The sequence below is a fragment of the Anser anser genome (assembly GCF_964211835.1).
Source record: "Anser anser genome assembly, chromosome: 8".
Classification (NCBI taxonomy): Eukaryota; Metazoa; Chordata; class Aves; order Anseriformes; family Anatidae; genus Anser; species Anser anser.
Window position 1 is genome coordinate 31,061,915 of NC_139728.1, and position 14,001 is coordinate 31,075,915.

The 14,001-nt window shown below is 56.3% G+C and overlaps 1 protein-coding gene across 1 annotated transcript in view; it reads right to left on the bottom strand.

Moving 5' to 3' along the window:
• The window catches only part of WLS (Wnt ligand secretion mediator), a 32,097-nt gene extending 18,764 nt beyond the window's left edge, over nt 1-13,333 (bottom strand). The window contains exon 1 of the mRNA XM_083845753.1: nt 13,100-13,333. Within this exon, the coding sequence (XP_083701879.1) occupies nt 13,100-13,205 (106 nt within the window). The 5' untranslated portion in view covers nt 13,206-13,333. The remainder of the gene's footprint in view (nt 1-13,099) is intronic.
• Nucleotides 13,334-14,001: the final 668 nt, after the last annotated feature.

A 14,001-nucleotide genomic window follows, 5' to 3' on the forward strand; every position in this document is an offset into this window, starting at 1 on the left:
AAACAAATGCATCAAATGATGCTCCTTCACAGCTCCATGATCCCGTAGTTAAGTAATTAAGTTTATTACGTCTACAGCCGTATTACTGACTTTGTAGTGGGATCAAGTGAGAATTAGCTGAAGCAGCAGGAACCCGCCGACTCAGTCTCTGACTCCTCAGTTACACCAGCAGCAGACTGGAAGTTACCGGCACCTTCCTCTGGGCATGCACCCTTCCAGCTGGCTCACTCAAGCAACCCCATATGCAAAGCCCATAGCCATATCACAAACCCAGACAGCTGAACCCATCCGAAATCTCATCCTGCAGCGCAGGGAGAGACTGCAGTGATCTGAACCACACGTAGCCGAACAACTCAGCAGGAAGGCTTTGCTCCCTGCTGAATCAAAGTTCCTCCTGGAAGGGTGAGAGTCCTAGGATAACGTGTCTTCTGGAAAACGCCAAAGGAAGCAAAAAGCTCCCAGCACCGACAAGCTGAATAATGCTGCATTTTTCTTTACTGAGTCAAGGCGTGATCGGAGAACCGAGCTGAATGCATGGGCACGAGACACCCGTTTGCATTATATCAGGGATGTAAAACATCCCAGATCAGCTAATTAAAACTATTGGGAATTATCCTGCTCTGGCTTTACATCCATGAGGAAACAGAAACCGAAGCACAACCGGGGATGGAAGCAGACGAGAAATGCATTCAGCTGCAGCCAGTCTTACAGTACCCAACGTCAACACGAAACGCCTCCAAATCTCTCTTAGAGAAAGAAGAGGCTTTTAGAAAGAAGAGGCTTTTAAACTCAGAAGTATTTCTCACGCAGTTCTGCCCTGCAAAGCCCTCTGGTGAAAGCAGCTCTGCTTTGTTTCTGCCATCATTAGGGACATAAATATTTTAATGTTATCTGCATGCATCAAGGACCGGGAGCTCTGACGGAGCCGGTGCGACCTGGGGGTGCCCATGGGTCGGGGAGCCGAGGGGCAGAAGCTCGGTAACAATTCTCCCATCCCTGATGGACCTGCTCCCTCTTTGTCACAAAAAGGAGCACTGTTCTGCACAACAGCCAGCTCAGTACTTTTTAAAGACCCGGTATGTGTTTTGCTGCGATTAAAACAGAAGTGTCTTATTTCTGAAGTACGATCTGTGAGTACCACTGGATGTGCTTTAATTAATTTATTCCAGCTTCACGGGTTTTGGAAAGCAGAAGAAGCAGGTTAACTCTTTCTTTTTAAGATACTGAAGAGTTTTATTTACTTCTGTTTTCACTGGAATTTGGAAAAATTAAAGTTATGTGACACCATTTTCTTGTGGAACGACAGTTATTAAAGAAAACAACCCCGTCCTTTTTTTTTTTTTTTTTTAAGTGAAAGCAGTGTGCAATTAAAAAGTTCAGGACAAATTTAATAATGTTAAAATGCTCTAATGCAAATGAGAAGCATTGAAACGTTCCTGTACCGTGAACTGAAAGAGGGAGCATGTAGAAAACCAGGCAAGCCACTGCCGTGCTGTCACCATCGGCATTGCAACAGGCGGTGGGGGCTTCCCAGCAGACCAGAGCCTCCCGCACAACACCACAGCACGCGGTGACACCTACGTGCAAACTTTGAGCCCTTCAATGAGAAGAGCAGAACAAAAAGCGGCGCCCACCCAGCCCCAGCTGCCCGGCTCCGTCCCGGACAGAGCCAGCTCACGTCGGGTCAGCTCAGCGCGGCGCCACCCGCACGTCACGGATCCGCAGCACTGCTGCATTTCAGAGCATTTTGAAGGCCCTGCCGTCCCCTGGGAGCCACGGAGAGCTCGCAGGTTACGGCAGCTCCAAAAAAAAGAGCTAACCCTTGATATGCCAGAAAGCAGCAGAAAAATATAATGAGTATTCAAAAAAAAAAAAACCCATCCTAACTGCAAGCCCGTGGTTACAGAACGCTTCCGTGACGTACCACAGGCACATTTAACACGGCTCACGGTGCCACGTTCTTACACTGTTTCTCGATGCAGAACCCGGTGACAGAGGCTAAAACTGCAGCCCCACATGCCCGTTACGAATACCGCTGAGAAATACGGCAGGCGTGCAGGCTGGGCGCTCTCAGGGCTCTGCGAACCCTGAAAGATCTTTGTGCGATTTGAAAGTAGGCATCCCTGAATTAAGAGACGTTGTTGCCCCTGCAGGGAAGGCTCACGGTTCTTGCTTTGATGCAACTCATTACAGCCATAAATACACGTTTTCATCGCTGACTGATTATGATTTTAAAGCCTTGGCGTGCTGACACCCACAGCCCCTCTGCCAAAGCTACAGCTCCGAGGAGCAGGAGACAATCGCTATATATATATTTCTTGTCAGGAACTGCACACCAAACAAACGTCGGCACTTGGCTTGCATTACTTGTTTGGCTCCGTTCCCATTAAATTCGAGCGAGTGTTGAACCAAGTGGAAAAAAAATGCTTTGTGAAGCTGCAGCCAAGTCAACTAACAGTATTACAAAGTGCTATGCAAAACAAAGCTAGCATCAAGGGATTTCAGCTACACACTGGTGCCAAGCAGGCTGCTTTCAACCATTCTGGCTGTGGGCTGCTAGATGGCTCAGTTTTACGCATGCAGTGATATGTATCTGCCTGTAAATAATTAAATAGCAGCTTTTGCATAAGGGAGTGGAGGAGCCTCAGCCCATGTCCCCAACCTGCTCGCTCGGAGAAGTAACGCTGCAGGGAGCGCTGGGGTGTGCTGCAGGAGCGAGGACGGGGCTCTCGGCAGGGCCGCTCGGAGGAGCCATGCTGCCCATGGATGCCTTCCCAAGGCTTAAGAGAAAAAGCTTCGGGGGACGAGCTCACAGACACAATTACTGGCTGCAAAGGCTTTCAGGGCAGAGGCGCGGATCTCCATGGAGCCAGCACGCACATGCCCGCGGGGCGCAGGCAGGGCTGTCCCCACCAAGCCCTCCTCAGCCCGACAGAAGCATCCTCACCCAACCCTTCCCAACCACCCGGGCAAGCACGTACACGAAAATGCAGCCAACAGAGTCGGAGCAGCCTGCCTTTCGTAGCTCTCTGCTTCTCATGCTAGTTTGGGCAGTGAATAGCATTTACCGGCTTTGAAGCTCGTTTGCACGCATGCTACAAACACCTTCGTCCTAAAGGCTGCCGCAGCCAGCTGGGACGGCCTGCCCGCGCTGCCGGCAGGGCAGGAGGCAGCCGCCTTCCCCTCCTCCTGCCGCAGCCCACCCGGACCCCTCACTCGCCACGGGCACCCCAAGGGCACCACCGAGCACCCAGTGCCGGGGCCAGCCCCTGCCACATCCCGGGAAGGCTTCTGATGAGCCATCCACACCGCTGCTTCATGCGGAGCTACGGACTGAAGAAGTGCTCGCGATTTCCAGCGAGGCTTTTCTCTCTTTTCTATTAAGTACCATACATACGTGGGCTCGAGCATATGAAATTTCTCAAGCTGTGCCCCCAGGAAAGGGCAGCAGTTAAAGGAACTAGTTAAGGAACAGAGAGACATAGCGCTGGACCGGAGGGGGCAGGTGGAAATCAGAAGTGGAAGTGCTTTCAGCCCTGAATGATCCCGAACTGCTCGCCCTCATGTGAATCAGGAGCTGCGATTTGACTGAAAGGTAGACGATGCCAAGGCTGCAGAGCGACTCCGAAGAGGAGCTGCAGGAAACATCTCAGCGTGCTTTGTATCTACGGACAGCAGTGGTCAGAGAAGTCCAAGATCCTCTGAGCTGATTCAGCAAAGGACTTCGCCATTTGTTTTCTCGGCGCTGCTCACCGTTCCGACTGCCAGACACCGAGGATTTTCCTCCTCCATCTCAACTGGAATCAAAATTCTTTCACTTCCCATAGACTAAACAGAGCGAGAGCTGAGGCAAACAGCAAGAGCGACTCATTGCACAGCTGGGGCACCGCCGGGCTCGCCAGCACTGCTTCCACCCCTGTGTTCCTGGGGGAAGTACTGCAGCGCGGGCTGAAGGAATGGGGCACCCCAGCCCAAACACCCCAGGAATCGGCCAGCAGCAGTGACCCTGAAGGGACAGGGACCCGCGGGCCCCCGGCCTGTCCTGCACAGGTGCCCTGTGCTCCTGAGCCCCAGGGGTGGATCTCGGTCACCACCACCCTCCCGGATCCGGCTGTCGGAAATCTCAGAACGGAAAGTTTTAATTCAGTTTGAGATGAGTGGAGCACTGCGGCCAATTAAGGGAAACAAACAGAGTGAGTTTGGGATTTTTTTTGGCAAAAGTTTTAGTACAGACTTAACCCTCCCAGCTCGGCTGCTTAAAAAGGCAAGTAAACGTCCGCTCCCCAGCCAACACAAGCACAATTAGTTAACAACAAAATCCTCGATTCTGTTTGCGTACGTTTTTAAACACTAGCCAACACTGTGTATTACAGAACTGTGCTTCCTTGGCCGGCACGTCAAAGATGAACCCCTTCAATGAGAGGCATCCTGCTCGATGCTAAGGAACAAATACCCCCTAATTCCATGGAAAACTTGCATGCCCTTCCAACCCGAGCCATTCTACGTTGTCCCAGGTGGGAGATAGCCCGGGAGGCCTCCAGCCCAGCCTCCAGTTGTACCAGTGACACCAGTCACAACGAGCGCACCTTCCACTTCAGATTTCCAGTTGCTACGTTCCTAGCTCTCTCCTCTGCATGCCCCCAGTCTTCGCCCTCTATCACATAACCACATTTACTCCTCAAAGCAGCTTTTATGGTGTTTCTACAAGCAAAGAGACCAGACCAGCAAGGCACTGCCGTTCTGCCAAGCCTGACACCGCACTGGGACCGGCGGTGAGCAGTCAGGCGCTCGCCTGCAGGGGCAAAGCCAAGAGGCAGCAGCACGTACAACGCGGGTATTTGGGGACGGTGGGGAGCAGCTGCAGCGGTGGCAGCTCGGTGCTCAGCCCCGGCTCTCGCTCCACGGATGCTCCTTGCTCGTCCCAGCCGGGCGGATCCGTGGCAGCAGGGAGCGCCGGCAGCTGGCGCCCAGCTGCGCTCGGAGAGCTGCAGGGCCCCGAGTTTGTGGGCGGTGGGACGAGGATGCTGAGAGCACACAGCAGCAGAGGGGGCCTTTTGGTGGCAAGGAACCCTTAAGGAGTTGTCGAGCGTGGGAACGTGACATTTCTCCTTCAGATTTCCGAGAGGAAATGTTAAAACCATTAGGTCTTTAAGAGAGACAGAAGAAAATGAAACCCTTTTCCAAATGGATGCCACTTTTTCCCATAAACACCCCTCCACACCTTTGTTCCACAAGCCAAACTTGACCCTGTCTCTCTCAGGCTGACCTGCCCTGCAAAGCAGCCTGGGGCTGGTATGCGGGACGGGCAAGCGAAACAGAAAACTCTCCATCAAACTCCAGCTCCATTTGTGGCCCAAACGAAGGCTGGAAAAAGCCTGAAGCAGCATCAAATCTCCGGCAATTCTGCAGCCCGCAGGCTCCTTGTCGCAGCTCAGAGCAGCGGAATGACGCCCGGCCAGGGCACGCCTCGGGCACGATGGGGGAATACAAACAACCCCTTTGTCTGCTCTTGGGATCCCGCGCAGACATCACAGCCGATGTCAACAAACAGCGCTGATCAGCTGCAGAACTCGTTTGGTGTTTAATTCCCAAAGCCCCAGCTCAGACTTGGACAGGGGTTAGGACAGTAAGCACGTAACCTCTCCAGCACAGCGACGGGTGCCTCCCGCTGGGTTCCAGCCGACCCGTCCCCGCAGCAATCCGTCTCCTCCAACGTGTGTGCGAGCAGCCACCTGCCCTGCTCTCTTCTGGGACGAAAAGCAGAAAATAAGATCCTGACTGTAAGCGGGCTTACCTCAGGGACCAGTCCTCAGAGAAGAAAAAAAATCTGTATTTAGACTTAGCTTAGCTCTTTAAGTAGAAAAAAATTAAACGGATTTACTATGAGATAAACGAGCTCGAGCCTTTGTGAATTTTACAATATTACATATGCCTATTTTTTGAGTCACCGTCACTCAATTTATTAGTTTCAGTAAATTAAGCAGATCTTTTAAAAGTTCCTGCAATAAATTCTCAAATTCCTCCTCCTCACTCATGCAAACAAGGCGTTCAGCCCACTCGCAAGAACAACATCCACTCCTCTCCCCCGCGTGTACCCACCTCTATGATATATATTTTGTACCTTCTCCTCTCGAACACCTACAGCATTTCAAATTAACTACTGACCCTTGCTCTCGCACTATAAACAGGCCCTTTACAAAATCTCAATTGCATTGTGTCTACATTGATTAAAGCCTGAATCCTACTGACCTCATGTGGTGTTAACTTCTCCCATGCACCAGGAGCATTCTGCTTTTCTACTCAATTACCCCCTTCTGTGCAGAGCCATCACTACCCAATGAGCACACACAATGGACTTCTGCTTCATTACACTAACCAACAGCAGGGTAGGAATAAACAAGCTAATTTATCATCCCACGGACTGAGGTTTTCCAGCTAGAGCGGTGAGAACCCGAATCGTGTTATATACACTTACGTATGTTTACTGCAGCATAAAAGTCTTCTTTTCTGCCTCCCTCTTTGCCGACCTTGCTGCTACCAGTTTAATGTTAGCGACAGTGATCACTCGAACAAACTTTAAAATCCTATTTTTTAATTGCTAGTTACTGTTTTACAAGCCTACATGTCTTTTTCTGAAGGCCAACAGCAGCTTTTACATACAGAATTGCTGTCCCCTTAAAATAATCTAGTTTATTTTCAAAACAAACAAACCCTATCTAGTAGAAGCCCATTCCCCTTGTGAAACGTCTTTCTTTTTTGTACTATTTGACTCCAGACTTTAAGATCAAAGTCCTTTCAAGCCCCAGGATTTATCAAAGCCCTGCAAGTGATTTTCGACAAAGATAGCGGGAGTTCAGCCCTGCCGGGGCCTCACCAGACACATCAGAGCGCGGCAGAGGTTTACCACAAGGCCCGCAGCCACACGGCAAGTCAGAAACTGAGCCACGGACACGCAGAGGTGCCAGCTCCTGGTGCCTCACCCTCCGAGCTTCGGGGCCAGAAGCGGAGAAGGCATCCCATCCCGCCGTGTTCATCACCTTTTATTCTGCTCTTGCCGAACCTGTAACTACTCCTCTTTCAAACAAAGCACAAACAGGGCTTACAACCGGAGAAGCAGTTTCACTCCCAGTAAAGAGGGAATGGATTTGTGCCAGAAGGGCACCGCTTCCATCCACGGTCACAGCGAGTTGCCAGACGCAGCACTACAGCTGAGCGTGGCTGGCTGTCTTCTCTGGTACGTTTGCCAGCGCTACGAGCTTCTCGCTCCGCTTTGTGTCGGGTCACAGAAACAAACCTGTCCACGCAAACGAAGGAAGCCTGGCTGCGAGATTTCTGACCCAAGCTCACGCCCTGCATCCAGCTCCTTGGCTAAAACCCACGGGCTGGGCAGATCGGGGTGGGAGACGAGCTGCTGGATCTCCGAGGTCCCGGGACAACCACTAAAGCCAGCAGAACGGCCTGACTGCGGTCGCTGGGACTGACCGTGCTCGTTAACACCATGCGGCACGACCACAGAGATAAGTTCGCATGCGCCCGCGCGCTGGGGAGCGGCAGCTTTCTGCCCGAGGTTTGTTCTTGGACGCCACTGCTGCATCTTCCTGCAGAAAGAGGCCGTGGAAAGAAGGAGCAGAGCCTCCCAGAGCAAGGCAAGCTGGAGACTTCTTCGGGGGGTTAGTTCTCAGAGAGCCACAGCAGCGGCGGCCACGCCAGGACCCTTCACAAGGGAACGCGCAGCTGGGGACCCTCGGGGGGCTGCTGCCGCTGGGCAGCCTCCAAGAGCCCCGAGAAGGAGCCGCTGGCACGGGGCAGGGCTCGTTCCCCTCAGCCCCGGCAAGGAACAAAGCAAGAAAACCTCCGAGGCTGAGGAGTGCCAGAGTATTTGTCAGGAGAACGCAGTGAGTGTCCTCTGCGAGACATGTACGTAGCAGCAGGGGCAAAAACAAAGCAAGCACTAGTAGCGTGAGTTCCATAAATTCAAAGGTATACATCCGAAGACATTTCATTTAAAAGAAAAGTAAGGTAGAACTGATTAACTAATTGCCACAAAGGCACTTTGATCTCCCTCCAAGCCATCCTTTGTCAGTTTTCAATCAGGACCAAAGGCGTTTCCTGCTACGCCCGGCCAAAATGCAAACCCCGTGGAAACGGCCCCCGAACAGCCACAGAGACCCCACGTCACCCAGCGGTGCCACAGCACCACCTGTCCAAGGGTGCCCCAACCACCAGCGGGACACGGCCGGCGGGACACAGCCGGCACCACGACATCCCAGCGCGGTCCCTGCGGCCCCTCGCAGGCAGGGGCTGGCATGGGGAGGCAGACCCACACCTTCCTCCTTCAAAGGGCCCCCGAGCAGGCGGGGAAGACAGCTGCCTTGACTTCAAAGGCCAGAAGCTTTATGTGCTGTAGAAAAGACTTCCTGTTAAATCCTTATCCGGGCCTATTCAGTCAGCGTGGCGACACAAAGAAGAGGAGTGGTGCAGTAGCTGTTTCCGCTTCGCATCAGCTGCGGGGCCTGCATCTCCCTGACGCAACTGCCCCGAATTAGCTGTAGCTCGAAGGTGATGCAACTGCGAGAAGCGTGAAGTAAAAAAAAAAATGACCTCACAGGATTTACAGCCCTTACTGCCTGCTCCTCAAAGCCCCGAGCACAGAAGTCTATGTCCGGGAACCGTCCATTTCGGGTACGTTTGCCCATTCAGCCACAGTTACAGCTCTTAGCAAGAAGAATCGAGCGGACCCGAGCTAAACAGACGCGACCTTTCACGTCTGCTTTTTCATCAGCTCCCAGGGCCGCTGCCAAGGCCGCAGCACCGGAGGAATGTGCCTGCGCAGGGGCCGCTCTTGGCACCGGTGCCCGCGGCGCAGCCGGAGGGGCCGGCGGGGGAGGCCGGGGCACCGGGCCCTGCTCCGCCACAGCCGCCCGGCCCGAGGAGGTAATGAAATCCCGGGAAAGGAAATTAAATCCTGGAAACTCACTGCTCGGGAGCCAAGTCAGACATTTAGATAATGACCCGGGATTGTTGATAGCTGCTCAGCCATTTATACTCATGACTCATTATCTCTCTGGGCGAGACACACAAGCAGGAGTTTTATTTGCTCCAGTCAAAACAATTCCATTTTTTTTCGACCTTAAACCAAGGCAAGGAGGCAGTGAACCTGCTTGATCACAAATGCAGCCCCCTCGTCCCAGAGGACTCGTGCTAAAACAGACACCTCCGCCTTTCCAAGCAGTTAGTTTGTAAAACGCACGGTTGGGTACGGGACTGCCGGTACTTCGCTGTGTGTGTGCCTGCTCTCTGGCTTTGCTACAGAAAAGTCCTCTTACACCCAAAGCCAGCTCATTTGAACGGAAAACAAGGTAATCTGAATCACCACGAGGCATCCCTGTGGTCCTAGAAGTAACTGAGGAGTTGCCCAAGGAGGGGTTACAGAGCCCAGGAGTTCCAGCTCCAAGGTGTGCATGCGGCTGGGCTCACCCCGAGCCCTCCATCCCTTTAGGGCCCCTCTTGGACATAAGGGGCAGCCCAAAGGCCTGGGAAGAAGAGGTGGGTCCCTGTCCCAGACTGTCAGATCGGGTCCAAGCGTGTGCGATGCCTGATGCAGCAGGTCTGTGCCCAGCTCTCACGGGGTCAGGCAGCAGCTCACAGCCCGACGGGACGTGCAAATCACTGCCTGCAGGCACCTGGATGAAGCCAGCCTACAGCAGGCTTCAGAACAACACAGAGTTCCCTGCTACGTCCATGAACTCCAGACAGATTTGAGCAGTAGTATTCTTATCTTTAAGTAAAAAAATAAATAAATAAACAAACTGCACACATGAAGGAACTCCAGGATGCAAGGACTCCGCCAGCAGCTCCCACATGGCACACAGAGGACCAGGATTTGTAATCCAGAGCTTTGGTTTAAAGAAAGCCAAAAGGCATCGAGGTCAGCCTTCCACAGACGGGCTCCAGCACCTGGCTGGCACTCGGGCAGGACACGGCTGTTCTCGCTCGTCTTTGCCCCACTCAAAACTTTCCAAAGCGGCAGGACCAGACCAACGCTGCTGCTGGTTCAGCAGGAGAAGCCCTGTCCTCAAACCGAGCCCCAGCCCTCCACGAACTGCTCTGCACAAGCAGCACCCGCGTCACCCTGGGGGCACCCCGGGGACAGCCGGGGCGCAGGCAGGTGGCTGACCCCAGGCCAGACTCTGCGAGGGCAGAGCACGCAGATGCGTGGCGTGCGAGGGCTGCGGGAACGCCGAATGCAAAGCAGGCCTAGCCTGATTTCTCACACATTCACGCTGCCTCAGCTGATAGCGGGAACCATCCCTGTTTGATCCTCCTCTCCTGTAATACATACACCCTGTCGTTTATAGCAGGAATGCAAGGAGGAGGTCTCATTGTGCCTGTTTTTATGGATCCCATATTACCTCGTGCTGATACGCCCTAGCAGCAGGCACAGCACGGGACCCAGAGCAGAGCCTTTAAGCACAAGGCTCACCACGGAGCCTTGCAGGGGCCGCATCAGTGCAGGGCAGGCAGCCGGGTGCTCCGGGCCACTGGTGCAGCCCCAGCTGCCTGGAGCCCAAGGCTCCTCCAGCAGCGGGGTGGCAGCTCAGTGACACGACCCTGCAAGGGGTTTCTCGCTCCTTAAGCTTTGCCGAGCTCCCTTGGGCTGCCACAGGAGCTTCACCCCCAAGCGACGACTCCTGTACGCGTACACCCCACGTGCTGCCAATAGGCACTTCAAGCAAAAATCCCAGGGAGTGCTGATAAAAGTCCTGCGTCTGAATGAGAGAGCTGGTGGAAACCTGCAAGCCTTATTAAAGCTCAGACATTAATACAGTTACCCCTGGCAGAAAACATGATTTCAGGAAAATGAAGCTTTGCTGCCGTATCAGGTACCAATGCGCTGCATTTGTGTATTTTCAACTGGCAAAATAATCTGTTAAAATAGAGCACTTAGTCATTGTTTTGAAACATGACCTAACTGACTGCTAAAGGAACGGCTGGTTTAGCTTTGTAGCTGCGTCCCAGTTGTGTACATATTTTGGTTTGTCTAGACCTGGATAAACTAAAATAACTGGATTCTCGGTGTCTGTGCGGTGCGCTGGATCAAACCAGCCCAGGACTATTTCAGTGACACCTCGGCTCGCATCCCACCTTGTGCTCGCCTCGGGAGAGCAGCCCTCCTGCCTCCCCGCCGCCCGCAGCACCGGCGGTGCCCGCGGGCACGCCGCAGGAGGACGCCTGCCGCCGACACGTCTCTCACCGGGCTCCTCTTGGAAAGGGGCACGGGGCTGGGGCTGGCCACGAGGGCCGGGCACCCTGCGGCGGCCCAAGGGACGCGCCGCCAGCCACCAGCCTGCAGCACCCAGGGCTGGGGACCCGGGGAGCGAGGCAAGAGCTGCGGTTGCTCCCCCGAGAAGCATTTCAGGCAGCCATGCCCGCTTGCACGCCATGCACCGGAGGCCGGGGAGCCCGGCGGCTTGCACAAAGGCTTCCAGTTGTTCAGGGACAACAGTCACCGTGCCCCGTCCCTGGCAGGAGCCACAGGAGCCCCTAGGCGAGGAGGGGAAGAGCACTTTGAAAGCCTAGCAGCGGGGGTTTTGCAGCAATTAAAGGAAGCCTGCCCCGAACAGCCCCCTGGGGCTCGCTGCCGGGGGGGAAGATGCCCTTACCCAACCCACGTGGAGCCGCCCTGGGTTTGCGTGGCCCCGAGCCCAGCCCCGTGGCTCTCGGAGCCCAGCGCCTGCCGGGGACACGGCCCCAGCCCCGGAGGGCCAGCAGCAGCAGCGGCCGTAGCGCAGGAAACGTGGCCGGCGGGAGAACGAGCGAACAGGAGGCAGCTCTGCTCGGGTCTGTAGGGACTGAGAGACGAACCAGAGGTCTGTTTAGACCCCCCCCCAAACACCAGGCTTATCACGCCTGTCCCCAAACAAAAACAGAAACAGGGCTTTCTAGTCAGTATGTTCCTTTTGTGCAAGGATTTAGCATTTTATAAAGTTTAAGTGGTTTTTCTAGTGGTGCTCTAAGATGAAGGATACCCTTATGAGCACTGAGCACGGCTTCTCTGCACAGGCCAAGAAATTTTACCTAGTGAATCAGCACAGAGTTCGGTAACCTGCGCCTGAACCAGATCTTTCAGAAAGGAAGGGAACGAAAAAAAGCCAGTCCTGATGGTACTCAGCGTGGGTTCAGGCCCGCAAGACCAGAAAAAGCCGGGTTTTAGCCCAGAGCTCGCCACCGACGCCTTGGGGATCGAGGCGGGGAGCGGGAGCAGGAGAACGAGGGAAACTCAAGTTTTGGTGATTTCGGGTGCGAGGCAGTCACGCAGCTCCTTCAGCCGCGGGGCTGGGGGGGCCGCGGGGGCAGCACAGCGGGCACGGCACCCAGCCGGGACCCCCGGGGCCGGGACCCTCGGGCTCAGCACCCCCCCGGGGCCGGCTGCAGGGCCGAGGAGCCCGGCAGGGACCGCACGACCCCCGGAGCACAGCCCGGCAGCACGGCCCCGCTCCCCGGGCCGCCCCCAGCTGCAGCCCCCGCGGGGTCCCGGAGCTCCCCGCGGCCCGGCCCCAGTCCCCCCGGCCCCGAGCAGCGCCCCCGGCCCGGCCCCGGGGCGAAGCCGGACAAAAGCCGGGGGGGGGGGGGGTGGAAGGGGGGGGGGGCGGCTCCGCTGCAGCCGAGACAATGGGAGCGCTGCCGGCCGCACCGAGCGGCATCTCCCCCTTCCCCCGCCTTTATTATTTTATTTCAATTTATTCATCTTATTTTTCCGTCTCGGGAGCGCTGCTGCAAGCGGAGGGGGGGGGGGGTTCCTCCTCCATGCAATCTGGGGGGGGGGGGTTCCTCCTCCTCCCGCGGCCGGGAGCTGGGGAGGGGGCGGCGGAGGGCGGGGGGGGGGGGATCCGAAGGCAATCCCGAAACGCGGCCAAGTTCCCAGCGCAGGGCTCCCCGCGGCCCGGCCGCCATGCCGAGCGCCTCCCTGCCTCCCGCTCCCAGCCCGTGCCCGGAGAGCAGGCCAAAAAACTTTTCTCTGCCCCCTCCGGGCCGGGCAGGCTGCGGGGGGGCCGGGCTCCGCGGCTCCCGGCAGCGGGCGGGAGGGCCCCGGACTCACCGATGAGCCCCCCCACGAGGAAGGCGATGACCTGGAAGACCAGCAGCACGCCGCCGACGATGCACAGCTTCCTCGTGCTCATGTTCTCGATGATCGCCCCGGCCATCTTCGGCCGCCGCAGGGGCCGCGGGGCGCCGGGCACCGCCCGCCCGCCCGCCCGCACCCACCGCCCGCAGGCACCCGGCACCCGCCGCGCGGCTCCGGCCCCGGCCCCGGCCCCGGCTCCGCGCCCGCGCCGGGATGGGGTGGGAGGGGCGGGGCCGCCGCGGGGGGCGGCTTTAGGGAGAGCGGGCGTCAGGGGGAGGGAGGGACGGAGCCCCGCCCCGGGGGGATGGGGGGGAGACGGGATGGGGTGGGGTGGGGATGGGATGGGGATGGGATGGGATGGGATGGGGATGGGGATATGGGATGGGATGGGGATGGGATGGGGATGGGATGGGGATAGGGGATGGGGATGGGGATGGGATGGGGATGGGGATGGGGATGGGATGGGGATGGGATGGGGATGGGATGGGGATGGGGATGGGGATGGGATGGGGATGGGATGGGGATGGGATGGGGATGGGATGGGGATAGGGGATGGGGATGGGGATGGGATGGGGATGGGGATGGGGATGGGATGGGGATGGGGATGGGGATGGGATGGGGATGGGATGGGGATGGGATGGGGATAGGGGATGGGGATAGGGGATGGGGATGGGGACGGGGACGGGGATGGGGATCGGGGATGGGGATATAGGATGGGAGGGGGATGGATGGGATGGGAGGGGGATAGGGGACGGGGATGGGGATGGCGACGGGGATGGGGATAGGGATATGGGATGGGAGGGGGGTGGATGGGATGCATGGGGATATAGGATGGGGATATAGGATGGGGATATAGGATGGGGATATAGGATGGG